Below are 24,958 nucleotides of genomic sequence, written 5' to 3' on the forward strand. Positions count from 1 at the left end.
TTGGAGGGATTGGGAGTGGGAGGCACTGTTTACTGGTGGTTCTCCTCCTATCTCTCTGACCGGTCGCAGACGGTGTTGACAGGGGGGCAGAGGTCGTCCTCGAGATGCCTCACTTGTGGAGTACCTCAGGGGTCGATTCTCTCACCCACCCTGTTCAACATCTATATGAAGCCGCTGGGTGAGGTCATCAGTGGTTTCGGGGTAAGTTATCATCTGTACGCTGATGATACTCAGCTGTACTTTTCCACCCCGGACCACCCCAACGAAGCGGTCGAAGTGCTGTCCCAGTGCCTGGAAGCTGTACGGGTCTGGATGGGGAGAAAGAGACTCAAGCTCAATCCCTCCAAGACGGAGTGGCTGTGGATGCCGGCACCCCGGTACAGTCAGCTGCATCCGCGGCTGACTGTTGGGGGCGAGTTAGTGGCCTCAAAGGAGGTGGTTCGCAACTTGGGCGTCCTCCTGGATGGACGGCTGTCCTTTGATGAACATCTGGCGGCCGTCTCCAGGAGGGCCTTTTATCAAGTTCGCTTGGTCCGCCAGTTGCGTCCCTTCCTTGACCGGGATGCCTTATGCACAGTCACTCATGCTCTGGTTACGTCTCGGCTGGATTACTGCAATGCTCTCTACATGGGGCTGCCCTTGAGGTGCACCCGGAGGCTGCAGTTAGTCCAGAATGCAGCTGCGCGAGTAGTAATGGGAGCCACTCGGGGCTCCCACGTAACACCACTGCTCCGTAGTCTGCACTGGCTTCCTGTGGTCTTTCGGGTGCGCTTCAAGATTCTGGTTACCACCTTTAAAGCGCTCCATGGCTTAGGACCCGGGTACTTACGAGACCGCCTGCTGTTACCCTATGCCTCCCACCGACCCGTACGCTCTCACAGAGAGGGTCTCCTCAGGGTGCCGTCCGCCAAACAATGTCGGCTGGCGGCCCCCAGGAGTAGGGCCTTCTCTGTGGGAGCATCGACGCTCTGGAATGAACTCCCCCCTGGCCTACGTCAAGTGCCTGATCTTCGGACTTTCCGTCGTGAGCTAAAAACATATTTATTCATTCAAGCGGGACTGGCATAATAGTTTGGTTTTATATTGGGGTTTTAGTAATATTTTAAATTTTAAATTCATTTTAACTATCAGCCGTTCAGTAATTGCTAAAGTTTAATTGCGTTTTAATTGTATATATTTTGCATTTTATTCTGGCTGTACACCGCCCTGAGTCCTTCGGGAGAAGGGCGGTATAAAAATTTAATAAAATAAAATAAAAAATAAAAAAATAAAATCCCCAAAGAGTACTGAGACTTACCGGATGCATTCAGTGACAAGGGGTCAGATGCGCTCCCATCCCACCGGCCAACTGACTATTCCATAATAATCCTACTGAGGGCCAAACTATCCAAACCTAAACTGTATTCCATGACCCCTAGGGAATTGCAGACTTTTATAGACAAAAAAGTGTGGATTCACCCAACCCACCAGACGGGGTGGCTGCCCCAGTACTTTTTAGGAAAAAGAAGGATGGACCCTTTCTTCTATGCGTAGGCTATTATAGGCTCAATGTGGTGTGTGTGGGAAATGGTTACCTGCTCCCCTTCATGAAGAACATGTTAACCCAAATGGTGAAGGGAAAGATCTTCACCAAGTTGGATTTGCGGAAGGCAAACTACCAAGTGAGGATTAAAGCAAGGGATGAGTGGAAAACAGATTTCAATTGCCCCTTAGGATGCTTCCAGTTCCAGGTCCTCCCTTTTGGACTGCAAGGACCCCCTCCTGTGTTTATGCAACTAATAAACAAAGTGCTGCATGAACACCTGTAAAAGGAAGTGTTCGTTTATCTGATGACATTTTAATCTATACTGACACAATGTCAGAACACGTAAAACTAGTCAGAGCTGTGCTCAAAAAGCTTCAAGCGGCCAAGCTATCCAAATGCAAATTCTACCAGAGTAAAATTGACTTTCTACCGTATCTCCCATAAGGTGATAGAAATGGACCCCAAAAAGGTGCAAGCAGTGCTAGAGTGGATTCGTCCCCACACCTGGAAGCAACTACAAAACCTTCTCGAATTTGCCAACTTATATTACCAGTTCATCCTCTTGTTTGCCCAGATAGCCCTCCCCATCACAAATCTGCTAAAGACACAAGGAGAAACCCAAATCCAGCCAGCTGCTTAAATAGACTATGGAATGCCAGACTGCATTCTAAAAGCTTAAGTGCTTGTTTGCAGAGAAGTCGATGTTGAACCACTCAGACTCCATAAGAAGCAGGAACATGGAAAAGCTCAATTCATTGGTGAATGATAAAATTGACTACGCAAGAACACCTTATACATCAATGAATTGAAATGGATTTTAGAAGAAGTAATTGAGCAAATAATATAAATTTAGTGGACAATCCTTCAATATAATGATTATCTACATTTTTGCTCCAATCATTGAGGAAGAAGGGGATGATGAGGTTAATGTTTCAAGTTCAATTTGAAATCAACAAAACCTGCAAGGAAGATAACTTGCCTGTGGTTTGCGACTAGAATGCTCTCAGGCACAAGGAACCAAGACACTGTGAGATGATCAAAGTTACTTCTTTATTTATTGCCTGCCTGTTTATGAGAATATTGCCAGACTGACTGCATTCTCTTGGGAACGATCAGATAAGGTTTCAGGGATTTAGGGGAGATAAGGTCTGAGGCTGCAACTTTCTATGCAACGACTCTAAGCTCAGTCCCCTCTTCCCACCTCTCCCTACTCTAGCTGGAGATTCCATTATAAATGCTGAAGTTTGAAGGAGGAGTCTATAGTTAGGCCATAGGGCCTAGGAAACAGAAATGAAGCATGAAAAGGACTTATCAGTTTCTGCCAATCCAATTGCTTCTTTATTGCTAACACATTCTTCAAACAATCTATTCTATATAAATGGACATCTCCAAATCCAATTAGGTCCTTGGATGAAAATCCTAAAGGGGAAAACACCTCAAGAATCTTGGGAAACTCTGAAAAATATGATAATAAAAGACCAGACCAGCAGAATATCACTGAGAAAGAAAAACAAGAAATCCAAGAAGAAACCAGTATAGCTTCACAAAGGTCTCTGATAAATTGAAAGATAAAAAGGACAAGTACAAAAAATGGAAAGAGGGACACACAACTAAGACAGAATATCAGCAGATAGACAGAATCTTCAAAGACTAAGTCAGGAAAACAAAGGCTCAGAATGAACAGACTTGCAACAAAAGTCAAAGTAAAAAATGTTTCTTCCAACATATAAATAACAAGAAAAAAATCGAAGAAACAGTTGGTCCACTAAAGAGAGAAGACGGCAAGGAAGTAACAGGCAACAGAGAGAAAGCGGAGTTGCTTAACCATTCTTTGCATTGGTCTTCACGCAAAAAGAAACTATAGTCCAACCTACCAAAAACATGTATTTGTACAGCCCAGAAACAAAGTTTAAGTGAAGGCCTTTAGCCCTCTTAACTTTAAAAAATGAATATAAAATATAAAAGGAGGGTGATCAGTGGGGAAATGAAAACTAATGGGCTAATGCTACATTGCTTCTCTGTTGCAAACTGACTCCTCTAAATTTAGGAAGGTTAATATATTGTGGATATGGGAGATACACACACGCACACGCACACACACACACACACACACACACACGCACACACACATACACACAGTGGTGATTTGGAATACATTCTCAGTTATTTAACAACAATAGCAAGAACTTTTTCTTCACCCTAAATTGTTGAATGGAAAATATTGGCATATTCAAAAGGATTTACTTGTTAGCTTTATTTCAAGTTAAAACAATTGCTAAGTTCAGAATTCTTTAATTCTATTTCCTGTACCTATCTCCAGAGTGAGGGTTTTTTTCCCAGGTTTTTAATAAAAAACAAAGTAGACCCTCCTGCCCTGAAGACTGTTCACTCCTATGTATAATCTTTGAAACTGAATATACTGTATGTTATATATGAATATATATGTTCACAAATGGTAGATTTTTTAAAAGACCAGGTGGCCAGTGTGCATGCACGTGCCAGAAACCAGAAGATCAGTCACCTGGTGCACACATGGACACCGGGTGGCTGCTCTTCAGTTTCTGGCACTCACACGTGCATGCGCACACTCCGTTTTGGTACTCAGATTCGCTACGAAAAGATTTGCTAAGACTGGAATAGATAATACATGGCTCAATGGTAGTAACTGTGAGAGGGATTAAGTCCTAGTGGACCACCTAAGTATGAGCCAGCAATGTGTTGCAGTTGCCCCAAAAGCCAATGCTGTCCTAGGCTGCATTAACAGAAGGATAATATCAAGATACTGCACTAGTGAGGTCACACTCAGAATATTGTATCCAGTTCTAGTTGCTATAATACAAAAAAGATGCTGAGATTTAGAAAAAATGCAGAGAAGAGCAACAAAGCTGATAAAGGGTCTGGAGGCTAAATCAGAACTAGGTATGTTTAGTCTATCGAAGAGAAGGATTAGGGGTGACATGATAGCTGTCTTCCAGTACTTGAGGGGCTGTCACAGAGAAGAGGGGCACAACCTATTCTCCAAAGCACCTGAGGGCAGGACAAGAAGTGGTGGAAGATCATTAAAGAGAGAACCAACCAAGAACTAAGGGGAAATTTCCTGACAGTGAGATCAATTAATCAGTGGAACAGCCTGTCTTCAGAACCTGTGGGCACTCCATCACTTAGAGGTTTTCAAGAAGAGATTTGATAATTACTTGTCTGGATGGTAGAGGGTCTCTTTGAGCAGGATTTGGACTAGAAGACCTCCAAGGTTCATTGCAGCCCTGTTATTCTATGTTGTATTATCTGATTTTCTTTTTTGTTTCTCTGTTTTCTGCAGTCTTTCTCAAATTCATCCATAACAACTGCTTTACTATCGTTCTGCGTTTCTTCTGGTTCCCAATCAATGAAGTTCAGGATATGAGTGATTCCTAATGTTCTTTTAAATATGCTGGATGATATACTCAAGATTATAATCATGGAAACTGGTTGGCTTTGTTCTTCCACTTTACTTGGAACTTGTTATGAACTGTTTGTGATTTGTTCATGTTGTATTCTTGGTCATATTTTGGTGTTCTAACTGAGCTCACTTCTAACTCCTTGTACCAATTAAACAATTTTACTTATTTGTACTCCATTTAGATTTAGATCTAGATTAACAGAGTTGGAAGGGACTTTGTAGGTCATCTAGTCCAACCCCACGCCCAAGCAGGAAACCCTATTCTATACCTGAGTATGCATTTGATTTTTCCTCTCTAGGTGTAGAATCTTACTTTTCTCACCATTGAACTGAAAGTTGTTGGATATGGCCCCAATGCTCAAGTTGTCAAGATCCTTCTGAATCTTGAATATTCTAAAGTGTTGGCAATTCTCCCTGGCTAGGTGGCTGCAAATTTCCCCTTCTGTCCCCTCATCTAGATTGTTTATGAAGATGTTGAAGAGTACTGGCCTAAGATAGAGACTTGAGGTACTCCAATGCATGCTTCCCTCCATGTAGATCAGTGGTTCCCAACCTTTTTTTGGCCATGCCCCACCTAAGCATCTCTAAAATCCTGATCCCCCCCCCGACCCCGGTTACATATAATTCTTACTTTATTCAAAAAGCATTAACTTGGTTTAAGCAAGGTTCAAATTGCCTCCATTAAAAATCAAATTGCCCCCCTGTGGGGTGTGGGCCCCACGTTGGGAACCACTGATGTAGATGTAGTTCCATTGAGGATCTCACATCCAGTGCAACTGGTCAGTCACTTGTAAATCCATCTGAAGGTGATGCTATCTATTCCACTATCTTATCAAAAAGTAGTTGTGGTCTACTTTGTCAAATGCCTTACTGAAGTTTAACTCTACTAAAAAGAAACAATGGATATTGCTAGAAACAGACAAAAAGCAAAACATAAAAAGGATGGTTTCCAGAAGAAATTTAAAAAAGAGTTTCAAAAGAGGTTGTAAGTGACAAGCACTATTACAATGACATTTCTAAAGACATTGTAAGATGGAGACGGACTTGGATAAATAATGAGTTTTCCAAAAGATCTCCAAACTCAGAAGGAAGTTTCAACCTCAAATTGGTATTTTAAATACCTTCAAGATGGAAGGAGCGTACTGAAATTCTGTGCATACATACACACACATGCATACGCATGTGCACGCGTACATGCACACCCACTATAGAAAGGGAACATCTGTTCATTGCACAATTTCACAACATAACCCTACATGAGAAGAAGCAAGAAGTTCATGCTGATTTGGAGAGTCCTGAAAAGGCCATTGGGAGACTGAAAGGGCAGGCTGGGGCAGAATATTCTGGAGAAGGCCTGTCTATGTGATCACCACAAGTTGACATGACTTGATATCATGCATCGTTCAATCAATCAATCAATTATTGATTCCAGAAAAAAGAAAAAAAGGACTTAACTGTTTCTGAAAAGTAATTTTATAAAATAATTATTTTAATTTAGGAGGGAGAAATGGCTGTTATCTGCAAAATGACTTTCTTCTAAAGGTGCTTTAGCAGCAGAAAAAGCAGATTCTCTTTTTGAGAAGCAGAAATTACTGATTCAGAGGGTATGTCATCTGTTTTACGACTCCTTGGCACATAATTTGAAGGTGTGCTAAAATCTTTTATACTATCACCATCTTAGGAATGAAACATGTTTGTAGGAAGGCAGCTATTTCAGTTGAGCCTACTATATTAATGCAGTTAAGTAAATGATCTGATTTCTTCTTTCAATTATCCTTTTAATTGTCACATCTCTATCTCATTGCTAAGTATATGAGAAGAATGAAATCTTACACTGGTCTTGTACACTCAAGCACTTCTTGAAATATTTTATATCCAGGTTAATGCTTAGCTTCTTTTATTATTATTCCAAATGTTATTATAATTTACATTTATATTAATTCAGTCAGTAAAATTTCCAAAGAATTGTTGCTGCTGTTACAAAAGTCTTAAAAGAGTTGAATATTGAAGTCAGAAAAGACTCCATGGCTGTTGTTTCTAGAAGTACAATAGAATTATAGAAGAGATGGCCCTTTTGGGGAATCTTAAATTATGCTGAGCAAAAGTAGCCAACTGCTTTAATAAAAGCTTTTATACAAGAAATATATTGGAAAAGTTTATTTATCTCTGTTCCCTTTGCTCAGGCTGCCTTATCTCTGTTTCTAAAATGTACAGTTAAATTTCTTTTGCACTATGCCCTAAAACAGAAAATCTCTACCCAGAAAGGATAACATTTTATTAAATAGTCTGAATAAATATTTTAGACAGCTTTTTGTGATTAACACTTAAAAGAACATTTTATAGCATTTAACATTGTTATTTTGAAACAAAATAGTACCTACTAGAAGTGTGTTTACAATTGCTTACTGTTGCCTACTTATTTTCACTTTTTCATAACTATTTTATAGTTCATTAATGGTCTAAGACCAATCACACAAAAAAAGACCATACAATATAATAACTCTAAAAGGAAAATATAAAATTATGAGAACATTCTAGAAGATCAGCTATCACTTAATAACATGACACAAAAGTTGTTAGACAGCATCTAACAACTATAGCTATTGATAAAGAGTTTTGCCACCTTTATAGAGATTTCTCAGCAGTGATCACCCAGGAGAAGGGTAATGACTTCTTGGTAACAATGGCAACTAAGAATTGTTAACAACTGGAAATATTAAACCTGATCACCACTGGATGTAAAATGAACACTTCAAAAGCACTTGTGAGATACAGTCTATCTTTGTCAAGTCTGAACATTGTATTTTGCTTTTATATGGGAGGTTTATATATCTACTAGTTGTTGTTCTAATATGTTATGAATGAAAGTAAATAGTCTCTGACGTGCAGGATATAAAATATTAAATAAGTATCTAGGGACAGTCCAGGGAGAAGGAACAATCATACTATAAAAAGATGGGAGACTTTGGCTCTGTCATTTTGGATATCTAGATCCCGCAAACTCTGTTTCAATTCAGTATTAGCAGGTCTCAAAGCAAAACATTGCCATTTTAGGGTGGAATCTAGCAAGATGCACTTTAAGAACCAGAATTGGTTTGGGCAAAATGATCATTAAACAAATCACGAGGGAGGGAGGGGAAAGAGAGAGGAGATGTAAAGATTGTTGGTTGCTGCCATTTGATTTAGATAAAATTTTCTTGTTTCTTATGAAAAGCACAACAAGGCACAGAACATGTTCTGGTCATCTGTATATCTGATTGTCTCGACTCAGATGGGAACTGGGAAGAGAGAGCGAAGTTGACACTGTGCACTTCTCCTTTACTTAAATCAGAATTATGCACCAGTCTCAATCTCATCATCAACATGACTGCTCTTCAAAAGAGCAAAAATAAAGAAGTCCTGAAGCGATGAGTGAGTGACAAAGCACTAAGCACAAATACACTGGAAGCTGTTGTCAGGGACCTGCACAGAAGCAATTTGGGTCTAACAGTCACTTTTCATTGACCAAAGCAGCACTGAAACCCAGTATCTGCCTAGGTGAGTTAGCAGTCTTTTTTAGGAATGCACTGCTCACTTCTATAGTATGAAGATCAAACTAGAATAGATTCCCCAAACTTTCCCTGCTTCACTATACGCTAATCAGTTCAGCACAACTAGTGGGGATCCCATCTTGGTGGTTGAACAAACATACCACTCACCATTGTCACTTGAACATGTTCATGCTTTTGGACAACACTAGGAGAACAGCTTTAGTTGCCAGAGTGGTTGCAAGATACAGTGCAGCCCTGAGTAAGACTCTTCTTCTCAACAAAGGTCAGCTGGCTGGAATTGAAGGTGGATACATTTTTTTCTGCAGTCATGGCAATGATGAGTGTTGTGATGCTGGAGTTGGGTTGGAAGTGGTTGATAGAAGTCATTTTGTTTGGAAACGCTGCAGTTACCACTATAGCTATTCTGATCAGTACCTATTTGTCCCACAATGACTAACCCCACGAGACAAATGTTCTATGAAGAATTAGATGCCCAACTCTCAGTTTGTTTGGCAACTTTAATGCAAACACAACCTTCTCATCACCAGTAACATGGTTTGATTACCATAGCAAGACCTCCTGGATGCACCTTCACTCTAAGTTTAGCATTTTATTGATTATGTCACTGTCAGGAGAAAAGGAAGGCAGGATGTCAGAGTAATTAAGGACACGTGTGGTGCTGACTGTTGGACAGGTCACAGGCTCATTGTCTCCAAAATGAAGCTCCACATCAGACTCAAAAGATAACCAAAAGGAAGCAAGGCTATGAAAAGAATTAATCTAGTTAGATCGAAGAACCCTAGCATGGCTTCAGCACTGGTTGAAGACTTAATAACTAAGCTTGTTGACCTACATCTTGCTAGCTGTGCAAATCTAGAGCTATCAGGGCAACATTCCAGTGTCTACCTGTTTGCCCAACATGTGGCAGAACATTCCATACCCAAATTGACCTGACCAGTCATTTTTGGACACACCACATTTAGTTTTAATGGAACTAATGGTGCTAAGGTCCTATCTATGATGCTGGACAAACAACAAGAAATCTGCATGTAATTTTCTAAACCTTTATATTAGAGATTTATGATAAATCTATAAAATGTATTGATTCAAGATTTAATAGTGGTAACAATACTGGGATTGTCAGCATTTGTGTCACTGAAGATTCTGGGTGGAAGAACTGCACACCAAGAAAAAATATGGTAGATATAAATATGACCTCACCTGAGGCTGCTGTAGTATTGGTAGGAGTTGAAACAGCGGCTTGATTTCGAGCATGAGCAGGTATGAGGATTGAAGCCAGAGCTGGATTGCTTGACAATTCTAGAAGAAAGTTGAAGAAAGATCATTTATAACAGTGGTAGTCAACCTGGTTATTTAAAAACATTTTCATTAGGTTTTCATAAAATCCCCCGTGACAATTTAAATTTCTGAAAATATACTATTTATATTGCCCACGCATAAGTTTAGTTCATGGTGGGCGGTTAGAAAATTTTACTACTAACAGAGATACAAAAGTGGGCGGTAGGAATAAAAAGGTTGACTATCCCTGATTTATAACAAAGCACAATTCAATTATCGAATTTAGCAGACCTCCTGATGAAGCCAGGAATATAAGGAAGCTCTATGAAAAGTTCTATGATAATCATTACTGCCTTGGAAAAATAGAGGAATTCTGTTAAATCCCATCAGTGCTGCCAAGCACACTGCTGTGAGGCATATGGGAGGGACAGAAGAATGTCAATATTGTTTCTAACACTTTTAAAAAAATACTTTGCCTTTTTCTATTAAAACTGTAGATCATCTGCCACAATCTTTTTTTTCCAGAAAACTAAAACAGACAATCCATCATAAGCAAGAGACTAAAACAGGGGATGAGTAGAAAAAATCCTAATTGCCCCTTAGGATGCTTCCAGTTCCAGGTCCTTCCTTTTGGACTGCAAGGAGCCCCTGATGTGTTTATGCAGGTAATAAAAAAGGGTGCTGCATGAACACATGTAAAAGGGAGCTTACCTGAATGACATTTTAATCTATACTGACAAATGCCAGAACACGTAAAACTAGTCAGAACTGTGCTTAAGAAACTTCGAGCGCCCAAACTATATTCCAAACTAAATGCAAATTCCACTAGAATAAAATCTGTCTGGAGAGCCATTGACAAGCTACATGGATAATTCTGACACAGACAAATCAATGATCTGACTTAGCATGATAAATTCTTAAAAAGTAGCTGTGCGGTTCAAGTGCCACGGCATCTACTAAAAAATATACATATTTGGGAGGACTATAATGAAAAATGCTCAGGAGTGAAGAATTACTTTCACTTTTTGTATAACTATTCTTCCAAACAGAACTGCATTAATAATAGTAAAGTCCTACACATACTTATTCAGAAGATTCTTGGCCTTTTGGCTAAGATCAAATCAGTGGTGGGTTGCTATCGGTTCGGATCAGGCGAACTGGTAGTGGCAGGAGGCTCTGCCCACCTGCCTGGAGGTTTCTGCGCATGCACAGAAGCGTTGCACACGCACGTGCCCATGAGCAAACCAGTAGTGATGGGTTTTGAAACCCGCCCCTTAATCAAATGTATACCTATTCAGACACAACTTATTCCCAGCTATATAGGATTTTTTAATGATTTTCCTACATTAATATATCAAAACATTTCTAACTAAAAAGTACTGCTCTTAGAAAAACAAATATTATTTTTACTATTAAAAGTGGGCAGGAAAAATAATCTAAAAAGGGGTGGTCTCCCTTATAGTACTGAGAAGACACCACTTTTAAAATGTTTCCTATGACAGCAAAGGAACTATTTAGTTGGTTACTTCGTCTCTTCAGCAAGTTTGGGCTACAGACATGATTCCCAAAAATATGAAACCAAATAATGATTCTATTTAGCAGTATCAATAGCATTTAGACTTACATACCGCTTCACAGTGTTTCATAGCTCTCTCTAAGAAGTTTACAGAGTCAGCATATTTCCCCCAACAGCCTACGTCCTCATTTTACCAACCTCGGAAGGATGGAAGGCTGAGTCAATTCTTGAGCCTGGTGAGATCTGAAATGCCAAATTGTCGGCAGCCGGCAGTCAGCAGAAGTAGCCTGCAATACTGCATTCTAAGCACTGAGCCACCACGGCTCTTTAACAATATTCAGCACTATTTGAAAATATATTTAATCCCACTGTGTGTATATGCTTCCTATTTTATATTTCAAAAATAATCTTCCTTAAAAAAATTGACTATTCGGTGTTCTTATTCATGTAATTATTGCACTATGGACTATAACCTCATATGCATTAATTTATTAATAATTCATTTATTAATAATCAATTAGGAAATGACTTGCCAACTGTGATAGAGATCATTTAGATTATGGATTCAATTACTTTTTACATCATTTGTCTCTATCAAGAATGAACTGGTTACACAGATACAAAATTTAAAAATATTTCCTTCTGTTCCAACCCTCTAGTCTATGCTATAGAAAGAGCATTTTCTTTTGAAGTGCCCAACACTTTATTCATCATTCACCCTAACTTCACTTGAGAAGATGCTATATTCTGGTATAATGTTTCAAAATTACCTTGAGTAGTGAAGTTAAAGAGTGCAGGTTTCTCGCGACCACTTGGCAATTTGATGTTCGGGTCCCGTAATTCATCAAAGAAAGAATGTGCACATGCTTCCAGTGGAGTCAGGCGGGCAGTTGGGGTATATTCCAACAGACGGCTACATAGAGCTATTGCTTCTGGTGGAGTGCGGGGTCGGAAGACCTATGGGGAAAAAAAGAGGGCAGGCTGACAGTTTTGTTTTACTCTTATTAACAGACTATGAACCTGAACAATTAAGCTGGTGTAGGTATTATTTTGTTTTTGTTTTTAAAAAGCTAACATCAGATTTTTACCAACTGGCTAAGGCAAAAATGCTTATTGGCAAGGAGCTATACTGAATAAAGTTGAATTTACAAAATCCCTGAGGACATGATGGACATCCAGCACCAATCTAAGGAAATTTAGGAACAAAGGAAATAATACCTTTAAAAACATAAATGATGCCGCTAGGTTATGCAGATGGGCTGGAAAAGAGGAAAAAAGCAAGTGATGGGATATTTTGAGGATTGAATGTTATATAATCCCATTTAATTAGAACTAAATCCAAAACATAGGTTTGGATTTATCAAACTGGTTTACATTAGCTAATTTGATAATGGCTCTTTTAAATTACTTGGCACGGAATTAATTAAAATATTGTGTATTCTCAACATGCAATCATCACTTTTGTACTGCATATTTTCTTGGAGATTCAGGACTGCCTTAAATGTTAAAACTTCCTGACAGTGAAAACAATTAATCAGTGGAATGGGTTGACTCCATAGGTTGTGTTCTAGTTCTAAACTATTTTTTCACTTATGTGGAATGTGCCCTATATGTCTTGGGAGGATAAACAATGGTTAAATCCTTAGTGTATTGTGTGATAAACTGAATTCACAGTTCCACAAAATGAACACAATAGCATATAGACCACATGCAAAATCAAATGCAGATCTGCATAAATACATTTTTAAAAAGGTGCATTAACTTCAATCACATGGAAAGTGCTTCAAAGTTATTCTAGCCTCTAATTTAGACAGGGAGAGACTGAGCCTAAGTTTATATACTACTATAAAAATGATGAGTTTTTACAAAGTAATCAAAACTTGTGAGGGAGAGTTCCAAACACCAGATTAAAACAGAACGGAATAGAATTTAGAATAAATGAAAACCAAAAGAACCAAAATGCTAAACAATTTTTAACCACTATATAAAAATCCCAAACTAATGCTGAAGCAAGCGTGCATTTTTTGACAAGGCAACTGATGTAACAGAGTGATGGGATGATGAGAGGAGAGTACAACTCTTCCTACTCCAATTCATTACTGGAAACACCTCTCACCCACTCATATATTTAAACACCCATCCTCATATAGTTCCTTTCTTCTAATTGCACTGAAATCCAGTTTTTGATTTGTAGGAGAAAACTGTGTGAAAGGGAAGATGCTCCCAATCCGTACACTAGGCAATTTTCCCTCTGTAAACGGCCCTGAAAAAGCAGGATTTGAAATCCTGTGAATGTTGTTTCATCTCACTTAGCCTTGCCTTACCTTATAACTTAAGCCAGGAGAGTGATGAGGCACTCTCAGCTGTTCTCCTAATTCTTTCATTCCAAGAGCGGCAATTGCTTTATAGACCTGATAATTTTCAGATGAAAATAATATGAGGGGAACTATTGCAATAGCAGCTTCTGAATAGAAAACACAATACAGTAGTAATTGTGCTTGGGCACACATTTTGAAAGTGAATGGATAAGAGATTGAAAAATAGTCTTACACATGTAATAAAATATACGATGAGATGAACAGTGGGGATAGAATTTAAGAGCAAAGAAATCAAGGCATTGGTCCAAACTTTTTCTTTTGATATCCAATCTGGAAACTAATTTGGATTTTTATTCTGATTCATTAGATGTGCATAGTTTTATGATTCTTAGGTAATTTTGAGAGTTATGTATTAAAAGGATATGTGACATTAATGTCACTTTATTATTATTATTTTAATAGCAATAGCACTTAAACTTATATACCACTCCATAATGCTTTATAGCATTCTCTGGGTGGTTTACAATATCAGCATATTGCCCCCAATAATTTAGGTCCTTGTTTTACCGACCTTGGAAGGATGGAAAGCTGACTCAATCTTAAGCCCCGTCATAATCGAACTCGAAACTGTGGGCAGAATTAGCCTATAATACTGCATTCTAACCACTGCGCCATCAAAGCTCCTGGTCATTTAAAAAAAAACTCTGCTTCCTGCTTTACGCTCTATTTCCCTATTTCAACTTGTTCTTGAGAAAGTTTCAATGCTTTACTGTTATGGGCAAACACAAATACTACAGAACAAGGAAATTTAAAGTATTTTTTCACTATTTCACCTAATTTTTTTTCACTAATTCATCCTGGGTGAACTGTATGATCTCTCTTTGAAACATAGAAGAGCATATGGATTTGGGAATTTTCTATTAAGAATGCAATTGTTGCTTTTTGAAATCTAATCAAAACGTGAAATCTGTATGTTTCAAATTCTTGGGAGTTTGTGTAGTAAGATTGACATTTTTTTCCTCAAGGGAAACCAAACCTCTTAGCCAGATAATTATTCTGAATGACATTTCAGTACATGATTACTAGATTTTGTTCAATCTCCAAAGGTAATACAAAACGAAAGGCAATGGATGTGATGGAAGCAAGTATGTTTTGTATGAGGACAGAAATGAATGGAAGACTATGGAGAATTAGTTTTAGATATATTCCCTTTTCTTACCTTATGCCATATCTCTTTTGGCATAATATTTTCACACCTTTTTGTGATCTATACAATGTTCACTCGTAAACACATTACCCACATAGTATCTCTGTCCCAATACGAAATTCCAAGTGCAATTTAATCTACTGATTACAGACAAAGGGGATATTTGTAAAGAAACATACTAAATCTAGTATCCACCAGATCTTTTAGAATATAAGTCTTATCATCTCTAATTATAACAATTTTTAATTAGCTTTTCTTTATTTTGAGGGAACTGATTAATATAGCATTCACTAATAAACTAGCAGAAATTATTCTCCTATATCTCCTCATGCTCTATAATTAAAATTGAAGCAGCCAATATAATTGCAAGCATTATTAGGGAGTTATTTTTCTTTGGAAACTTGAAATGAGTCATGAGATGTTTGCATAAATGTTGAAAAATGTAAACGTTACTTCTATTCCCACCAAACATCTAGTTTTACACTAGGAAGAAAATTTTAGCTGACTGCTCCTTGGAATCTAATAACTTGGTGTTCAGTTCTAATTTTCTATTTCCCCGGCAATTAACCTAGTGATACGGAAAAAAAATTATATACATACCCGTACTCCTGAGGTGAAATGTCCTGTTCCTGACGAGTCCTAAGGATGATAATGCAGTGAAATAATCCAAACAGGGGGAGTCAATCCAAAAGAATAGTCCAGCAAGGAAAAATATATCCAATATTATAAGAAATCCAAAGTGATGGGGAAATGTTAAATGTTTAATACAATTAGAAATTTTAAACATCAGCAGCAAGTCCAAACTCAAAAAATTAATAAGAATAATTTTGCAAAGCTGAGGCATAATATAGAAACATTTTATTTTAATGCATGTTCCAATGCCAGTGATTTTACTAAAAAGTAACAAAAATATGAAATCAAATGTCTGTATAAAAGTAAAATTAGACTGAATTTTCAAAACTAAGCTAAAGATCTCCTCCCTATCTTGGAGAGAGATAGACACAGGAAGGAGCATGAGACATGCAATCATGCACGGACTCATTTATTCCTGTTTATCCTAAAAGCACAACTAAAAAGTGTTCTGATATAACACTTCTAAGAGAGAGAATCATTAAGTTTCTCATTTCTAAGATGACCACTTTAAATATCTATAAGCTACACCAGGCCACCGCGGATTATTCTTCAAATCTTGGATTGACTTCCCCGCCAATGGATTTTTTAGCATTTAGATTTTTAGCTGATATTTCATTAGGATGCTTCAGGAACTGGACATGACACTTCAGGAGTGATGGTAGGATCTAACTTACTTTCCCCTTTATTGTGGTTTCCTCCCTTATGTCCTCAGTCATTTATAAGTGCAGGGGATTTATGTTTTTCTTTTTTAAGAGCAACTGATGATGACAGAAAGACACTGCATTCTTTAACTCTTCTTACCCCAATCTGTTCTGATGCTTTATTCACCCACTAAGAACTACTTAACCACATACAAACAACCAACATTAAAAGCAAGGGACTGTCACAGTTACAGGTCAAGCAGTCAATAATACAGTTTACCAACACTTAAGCACAATGGGGCTACCAAAACAAGGGATGTTTTCAGCATTCTATTGTGCATAGGTGTCAAAGGACATCTTGTAAAGTTCACTGTTAGCTGTGAACTGCCCTCACTATTATGTTTTGAAGAGAATAGTTACTGTTTTTCATGTAGTTTTCAGTGAGGGAATTGCTTGCATAAATAATCCGCGGATTAGTTTTTAGTCTGCGGACTAAAACTTAGCACTTGGGTCTAAAAGCCGGCCCGTCGCAATGAAATCTATTGAAATCTGAAGCAATCTTGACCAAGGAAAGGAGAAGCTGACAACACAAAGAATAATGCAAGTGGGCAGACTAACCTTTAGTATGCAGACTAAATACGGCCAAGTAAATGCACAGGAAAGCCACAAGCAGAAAACTAAAATTAAAGTGACACGTGTGAATGCTGACTAGAACTATATGATTTCAATTATATATTGCAAATTGTATTTTACTGTAATCACAGATAGTATTTTAATTAATTTGCTCAGTTTACTTATTAATATAGTATATTAAATGACCTAAAATGCCATCCTGGGAAAAAACCTATCATGAATAAAGCCATGTAATATACCTCTGTTGAAAATTCCAACTTTCTCCAGGATATGCCCTTTCATTTTCCTCTGCCGCAACATAGGAATTACCATTTTGTAGCCCCTAAACATGTTCAATTCGCACTACACTGTAATGGAGAGGAGAGTTCTATCCCTCCTCACTTATGTTCCATTTCTGCCTAGTTATTCTCATTCCCATATTGATACCTTTATATATTTAGTACATTAAACCTAGTACTGTTTTAGGATTTTTTGCCCATGACTTTTTTTAGCTAAAGATTCTTTTTATAGTTCTCGAAATCTTAAGATTTGATAATATTGGTAGCATCTTTTTATTTTATGGAAAATTGTGTCTTGGCAATAGGTTTATAAGATCACAATAAGGTTTTCAACCAGAAATAATGGTTACTTCAATTTATTTCAAAAAATCTGACATAATAATTGTCCATTAAAACTTAGGAATTATATTCATGATTTTATTTGGACATGATTTAGCACTGTGTAATATCTTGGAAGCAAAATATTAAGTGAGCATCGATAAGATTTTTTAAAGTGGCACATTTTCCAAGTTCAATATAAATTTCTACAACTTCGTCCCACATGCTCTACCACCTACAGTTAAGGACACAGCACATTGGAGAACAAGTATTATAGAATTTTACTTGGCTGTAATAGAAATATTGTATTCAGCAATAACGCTGCGAAGGTGTTTTCTGAGTGAAACAGGACTTCCAGAACTGCTCATTAAAGGCATAGAACAGTTTTAGCCACTCAAAAGTTGTTCTCCGAAACACTGCTGGAAAATCCTAGCTGCTGCTCTGTGCTGCTGTAGTGGTGAAATGTAGGTAACTGAGACTATGAATGAGGCTACAATACGATGTTGAGAAATATTGCTTTTTTGGAAAGACGTGGCCTATTCAAATGCAATATGAAAGAAAACAGCAGCTATATACCTCAACATAATCATTTTAACATAGAAGAGAAAAAGAAGAGAGGCAATGAATCAAGTCAAGAAATAAAGCACAATACTACATACATTCTGCATGAATCCAGCCCTACCCACAATGTTCTGATCATGGAACTACATTGCATTCAGCAAGTGGTTGAGAATTCTAACTTTCATTTATAAAAAGTGACATTTTTAAACCATGAGTTCAAAAAGTGCCAAAACAAGATTAGCTAAAGGAATTTCTCTTGTCTTAAAAGTAGTTTTATTTGGGATGGGGGGAATCAATAAAAGTGATTTTTTTTAAACAAGGACATGTGGAAAATGTACTAGTGATACTACACATTTATGAAAAAGAAGCCAGAATGAGAATTTTAAAGATTTTTTTTCCTGAAACAACTGTGCAACTATTGAATATTTATAAAAAATTATATATACTTAATTTTCAGGGAATAGCTTCATAAAGTTATTGGCAGACCAATCCTAAGTTCATGTTATAATGTCTTTATCCTGCCATTAGTATATGACATCATTTACTTTATTTACTACCGTATATACTCGAGTATAAGCCGAGTTTTTCAGCACATTTTTTGTGCTGAAAAACGTCCCCTCGGCTTATACTCGGGTCTATACGGCTTATACTCGAGTTTTGTTTTTTTTTAAGCCCCTCGGCTTATACTCGAGTATATACGGCTTATACTCGAGTTTTTTTTTCTTATTTTTTTCACATTTTACCGGACGGAAGCCCTGCCGGTGCAGTGAGAGGGGGGGGCGGGGGACCCGCCAGCCTTCTCAGCTGAGGGAGGGAGGGTTTCCCCAACCGGTAGGTGCCTCATTTCCCACCCTCGGCTTATACTCGAGTCCCCAGTTTACCCCAGTTTTTGGGGTAAAATTGGGGACCTCGGCTTATACTCGGATCGGCTTATATTCGAGTATATACGGTAATTAGAGTTGACATACATTTTAAGTGTTTTCAGGCAATCATATCTCAGATTCTACAGTTTTTTCTTTAAGCTACTGATATTTTAATATAATGAGCAAGGTACTGAATTTTAAATCAATGAAGTAAAATAACAGAAAATCAGTTATTACAAACTCTTGAATTGACTATTTGTTGATACAAATACACTTGCAAACGCTTCAAAATTAATTTGACTCATTTATTTTGATTTTTTTTCTTGGGTTTTTCCCATGGTATGTATTTGTTTTTCAGTTTGCTCTAACATAACTATTCATTATAATACATCAGAACAGAACATTAATTCCTTCCATTAAAAGCTGGAAGTTGAAAATCTCAAAAAAAAAAAAAAAAAAAAGGAATACATTATTAATCTGTTGTGTATACTTTTTCTTAACCATAACAAGCAAAGAAGAAAACTGTTGTGAATCAAGCTAAAACTCTGGTACAGCACAAAACATATTAAGCTCACTTCACTGGATCAAGAAATTAAGATACATAAGAATAAAATCTTAGCACGAACTACTTTCCATTGAGAAAACAAGGTCAACAAACCCATGTGTGGTAGCGCGAAGAAAATAAATAAAATGCTACATGTCCCATTTGTGCCCTGTTGATCGAAGCTTTTGAACACTAAGTAGCATTAGTTTTACTGCTATATAAAGTATCCTTGTGAAATGGAAGGTCTTCACTACTAGCTCGTCTCCAATCAGATGCCAATAAAATGGAGCCAAGAATAGTGACACTGTCAGCCTCTGCCTATGATGCTTACTTGCTATAGGCTGCCATTGTAACGGGAGGGGGGAGGCTTTGCTGGTATATGGGGGGGGGGAAGCGAGCTGGTGGAGTTGTCTCGAGAAAGGGAGGAAACTTCTCACAGGCTTCAAGCAGCTGTGAAAGGAACTGATAGCTGTCAAGGTCAACCGTTCTGGCATGCCAGAGAGATGGGGCCCATCTGAAGAAGAGCCCCACATGACACCCTGGGGAGATGTGGATTGGACACTGAACCTGGTTCCTTGGGGGGAGGGATTTGGGATTGCTTTCAATGTCTAATTTTCGAGCCTATTGCCTCAGACCTTGCTTTTCTTTTGTTGCATTCAGTTCATACTCAGTAAAAGTACCTTTCTCTATAAACATGAAGTTGGGGTTTTTCTTTCTTGGGTTTTGAACGGAGGCAGACCTGACAGACACAGTTTTTTAACAAAAACCTGAAAATCCTGTTGCTTGCCTCTCAGAGTGAGGAATCATCATGAGCATAACTGCCTTATCTGGGGAGTGTGACCATCTGAGTATCAACTGTTAAATCTTGCACTTTCCAGTACACCTTGAAAAATTGCATTTCTTTTTTTAAATAGTCATTAATCTATCATTGCACCCTGACAAATTTGTTCAGTTAATTAATTCAGTTTAGGAGGTGCCTGACTTCAACTAACTACCTAGACTGTTCACAACAAATTTACACATGCACATACATATATGTAAAGCAGACCTGCAATGCTGAGAGTTGATGTGTGATAACCATTTTAGACTCCACTTTATATTCCATGATGTACTCCCAGAGTTAGAAGTCATAGAGCTTTTTGGAATGTGAATTAACTCCAACCAACCCATGAACAAGGTAGCTAATTTGGGACATACTCATAAATACTGTCAGAGAACAAATAAAACCAAATAAAAGTTCTAAAATATCATCCTGAAAAACCTTTATGCCTCTGAATCTTCATCTTGTTATGTATTGGTTAGCATGGTAAGAACAGAACCTGCAATTGGTAAAGTATATATATGCAATTACAGTATATAAAGAAAGGGCAGAAGATGTCTGATAAATTATTTTTTAAAGTTTGCAAGTATATTTGTATTAGACAAAGCACCTACAAGAATTCATAACTGTTATCCATGCAGTATTGCTTATTTTGGCTAAAACTCCTTGCTATTATTGTGTAATGTAAATTATACAATACAATACATGTATCACTTATGATTGTATATATTTCAAATTTTAAAAAAATATAATTTTAACAATTTAATATACTGTTGTTTATATTAATAATCCTTGCAAATGTTTGAATTTAAAATCTGTAATTTTTCTCTAGGGCCAGGCTCATTTTGTTTCAGTTGTTCCTGGGAAAATATAACAGTGACAAATAGACTACTAACCACTGCAAAAAGGAGTTGGTAAAGTATTAAAAGGTACAGCTGGACTTCATAGGAGTAAAGTAATTTTACTTTGTTAATATTTGGATTTAATTTTATAAATATATATATAATTTTAAATTTGTTTGTGTGTGTGTGTATGCTTTATATATTCCAATTCAATATATTAAAATTGAATCTTCCATCTTCCCAAATCAGATAGTTACGATAAGTATTGTAACAGTGTTACAATAAGTCTCTCTGTGTTACAGGACCTGGTCTTCCTTGTTAACATTTTTAAACTCAAAAGTCATCTTCTTTACAACCTTCAAGATTAGGTTCACCAGACACTCCAATACAGTCCGTAATTCAACTTACCCTATCATTTCCCAAACATATCAACAATTTTGCATTATCACCATATAAAAAGCTCTATTGTATTTTATGCATATTTTCCACCTCCAAGCTGTATAATCTTGAATGCTTAGTGGATATAAGCATATCAGGTGATGTGCATTTGTGTAATGAGGGATCCTCTTAAGGAGATCAACACTTTTAAGGTGTGCATAATCATTAGGCAGCTTCTTTTCCTCAGGCAAAATGGGCCAAAAGAGAGATTTAACTGAAAAGTCAAAAATGGAATAAAGGGATGTAGCACTCTTGAAATTGCTAAGATATTGGGGCGTGATCACAGAACCATCAAACAGTTTGTTGCAAATAGTCAACAGGGTCACAAGAAATATGTTGAGAAAAAAGACACACCTTAACTGCCAAAGATTTGAGAAGAATCAAATATGAAGCTACCAGGAACCCATCATTCTCCAGTGCTGTCATATTCCATAACTGCAACCTACCTGGCATGCCCAGAAGTACAAGGTGTTCAGTGCTCAGAGACATGGCCAAGGTAAGGAAGGCTGAAACCAACCACCACTGAATAGGACACATAAATTGAAATGGCAAGATTGGGCCAAGGAATATTTGAAGACAGATTTTTCAAAGGTTTTATGGTCTGATGAGATGAGAGTGACTCTTGATGGATCAGATGGATGGGCCCATGGCTGTATCAGTAGCAGGTACAGAGCTCCACTTCAACTCAGACACCAGCTAGGTGGAGGTGGGATACTGGTATGGGCTGGTATTATTAAAGATGAGTTAGTTGGACCTTTTTGGGTTGAAGATGGACTCAAAATCAACTCCCAAACCTACTGCCAGTTTTTAGAAGTCACTTTTTTCAAGCAGTGGTACAGGAAAAAGTCTGCATCTTTCAAGAAGACCATTATTTTTATGCAGGACATGCACTGCTCCATCACATGCATTGAAGTACTCTGCTGCGTGGCTAGCCAGTAAGGGCCTTAAAGATGACAGAATAATGACCTGTCTCCCTTCTTCACCTGACCTGGCCCCCTTCTTCACCTCTATTGACAATTTGTGGGCTCTTCTTAAACGAGAGATTTATGGTGAAGGAAAAGAGTACACATCTCTGAATAGTGCCTGGGAGGCTGTGCTTGCTGCTGCACAAGAAATTGATCGGCAACAGATTAAGAAATTGACAGACTCCATGAATGGAAGATCTATGACTGTTATTAAAAAGAATGGTGGCTATATTGGTCACTGATTTTTTTTTTGAAATGTCAGAAATGTTTATTTGTACATTTAAATTGTTTGTTTATTATTCTCACTTTAACAGATGCAAATAAATGAGTGAGATGGGCAATTTTTCATTTTTCATTTATTTGCATTCTAATTCTGCACACTAATAGTTGCCCAATAATTGTACAACATAAATATTCTCCTAAGAAATCCAAAACCTCACTTTTACTTTCTTAAATATTCAGGTTTGAGGTTTATTAACATTTTGGATTGACCAAGAGCACTGTACTTGTTCAATAATAAAATTAATCCTCCAAAATACAATTTGCCTAATAATTGTGCACACAGTGTATGTATGAGTTAAGAACATTCGTTTCTTTTCCTTTCTTTTCCAAACACTAAAAATCAATTAATAAAAGGTGCATAAATGTGTTTCAGTTCAGACTGGCTGTGATGTTGTGCCTTAGACTTCTGATTTCTCAAAATAATCTAATGGTTATATTAAAAAAGATTTATCATTTTAAGATCTCAGGTGCAGACAATGAGGTAATTAGTATCATCATCAAGATCCATTCTAATATAAAACAAGTAATAAAATTTAAACTTCTTTTTTCCTAAAAGTCAGTAAGAAAGAGACTCAAACTGACAAATGTTAGATCACTGGCAGGATCCTTTTCGGGTTCAGAAATATTGCTTCCAAACTGTTAGATGAACAAAATAAGCTCTTCTATTAATGTGCCATCTGTTCCTTTCAGCAGACTACACATCATAGAGCTTGACTGAGGTCCAGCAACGCTACTGTCTACATTGATCATTGAAATAGAAATAAAATGAGCAAGAATGAACTTTCACAGCTAGTGATCAAATGGCTACAGTGTTTGTTCACCTAGTTGATTGTTCTCATATCATCCTATAGCTTCAAAAATCTTTACACTATATCAGAGATGGGTTTCAGCAGGTTCTGACCAGTTCTGGAGAACCGGTAGCAGAAATTTTGAGTAGTTCGGAGAACTGGTAGTAAAAATTCTGACTGGCCCCGCCCCCATCTATTCTCTGCCTCCCGAGTCCCAGCTGATCAGGAGGGAGTGGGGATTTTGCAGTAACTTTCCCTTGGAGTGGGGTAGGAATGGAGATTTACAGTATCCTTTTCCTACCACACCCACCACGTCACACTCACCAAGCCACACCCACAGAACCGGCAGTAAAAAAATTTGAAATCCATCACTGCACCATATCCCTTCTCTGCAAATAAACTTTGTTACAATTGCAAGGTGTACTCTAGCTGCAAATACGAGTCTATAATTGGAGCAAAAGCTTCTGTGAAACTGCAATCTTCACCTGGCCTGCTTTTTCAACAAGAGAGAAACAAACTTCAAAATGATTAGTTTCTCATTCTTGTAAAAAAGAACTGTCTGATTTAACTGTTATATGGAAAAAGAGAACTCTGTATTATGCTTTTGACTGGAAATAAAACTAGTAAGTTGCATGGACATGTGAATAGTGTGTTTTTTTTATTGTTCAACTGTAAATTTTTGTAAACCTTTAGGCCATAACTTTATTTTAAAATACATGTTTAGCCTCTGAGGAGTGTAGGAAATGTGGCTGAAATCTTCAATGGTTTTACTTTTTAGGAAGACTTTGGGAACATTAAGGAACAAAAATGGGCTTAAAATTGTAACTTTATTATTTTTGCAAAATTTCAATGAAAACTTCAAATAGCACTGAAGTGGATTTTCAAAAACCAAGATAGAAGTGGAGTGTGATCACAATCTGTGGCCTGGCCATCTCCATTCCATTCCATTTTGATTGCCACTTAGTAAATTTTAGCTTCGTTTATTTGGAGGCCAGAAATTGTGCCTTCTGGTTCCCTTCCACCCATTCCCCCGCCCCCAAACTGTGCTATCTCAGTAAAAATTTCTTTCTTGCTGTTACTCCATTTCAGTCACAATCTGTTTGGCACTCTTTTCACACAGAAGAAGCAATGCTGTTCAAAAAAGACCTACTCTAAAAGCTTTTTTAAAATCACTTAAGCAAAAGGTATTTTCTATGCAGAAGAATTCTATTTCCCTCTTCTTCAATGTGTATGCCAGCATAACCATCCCAAATTGCCATTGATAATTCTCATAAAGTCTTCAAAATAACTTGTGTAGAAATATGGAGAATTGCAGATGAGAAGAAAAATCTGCATGTTTCAGTCATATCAACAAAATTATTACTCTGAATATAGATTAAATAATTAGATTAGCAATTTGTAGGACTATTACATGATACAGAGTGATGGTTCCGTTTATTACTTGTGAAAATAAACATACAGACCTCAGTGTTGAATATACCCCGCTACATATACACACACAACCATTTCAAAAAGACT

General features: G+C 37.4%; 2 protein-coding genes across 9 annotated transcripts in view; one reads left to right on the top strand and one right to left on the bottom strand.

Moving 5' to 3' along the window:
- CFAP91 (cilia and flagella associated protein 91) overlaps positions 1-24,954 on the top strand; it is a 79,397-nt gene extending 54,443 nt beyond the window's left edge. For 2 of the 5 annotated variants that reach the window (XR_009153986.1, XM_058174218.1), the window contains one exon: positions 20,958-24,954. Coding sequence is in view for 3 of the 5 variants with exons in the window: in XM_058174218.1 (XP_058030201.1) it covers positions 20,958-21,012 (55 nt within the window). In the remaining 2 variants the exon portion in view is untranslated. Of the gene's footprint in view, positions 1-4,844; positions 5,523-20,957 lie in introns of those variants that run through there. The other 3 variants (XM_058174219.1, XM_058174213.1, XM_058174215.1) reach the window with 3 other exon arrangements.
- GSK3B (glycogen synthase kinase 3 beta) overlaps positions 1-24,958 on the bottom strand; it is a 150,973-nt gene that overhangs the window by 12,121 nt on the left and 113,894 nt on the right. Inside the window, exons 9-12 of one of the 4 annotated variants that reach the window (XM_058174220.1) lie at positions 15,435-15,473; positions 13,634-13,720; positions 12,080-12,266; positions 9,716-9,814 (exon numbers count right to left, since the gene is read on the bottom strand). In XM_058174220.1, coding sequence (XP_058030203.1) covers positions 9,716-9,814; positions 12,080-12,266; positions 13,634-13,720; positions 15,435-15,473 — 412 coding nt within the window. The remainder of the gene's footprint in view (positions 1-9,715; positions 9,815-12,079; positions 12,267-13,633; positions 13,721-15,434; positions 15,474-24,958) is intronic. The other 3 variants (XM_058174221.1, XM_058174222.1, XM_058174223.1) reach the window with 3 other exon arrangements.

The sequence above is a fragment of the Ahaetulla prasina genome, chromosome 2 (genome assembly GCF_028640845.1).
Source record: "Ahaetulla prasina isolate Xishuangbanna chromosome 2, ASM2864084v1, whole genome shotgun sequence".
Classification (NCBI taxonomy): Eukaryota; Metazoa; Chordata; class Lepidosauria; order Squamata; family Colubridae; genus Ahaetulla; species Ahaetulla prasina.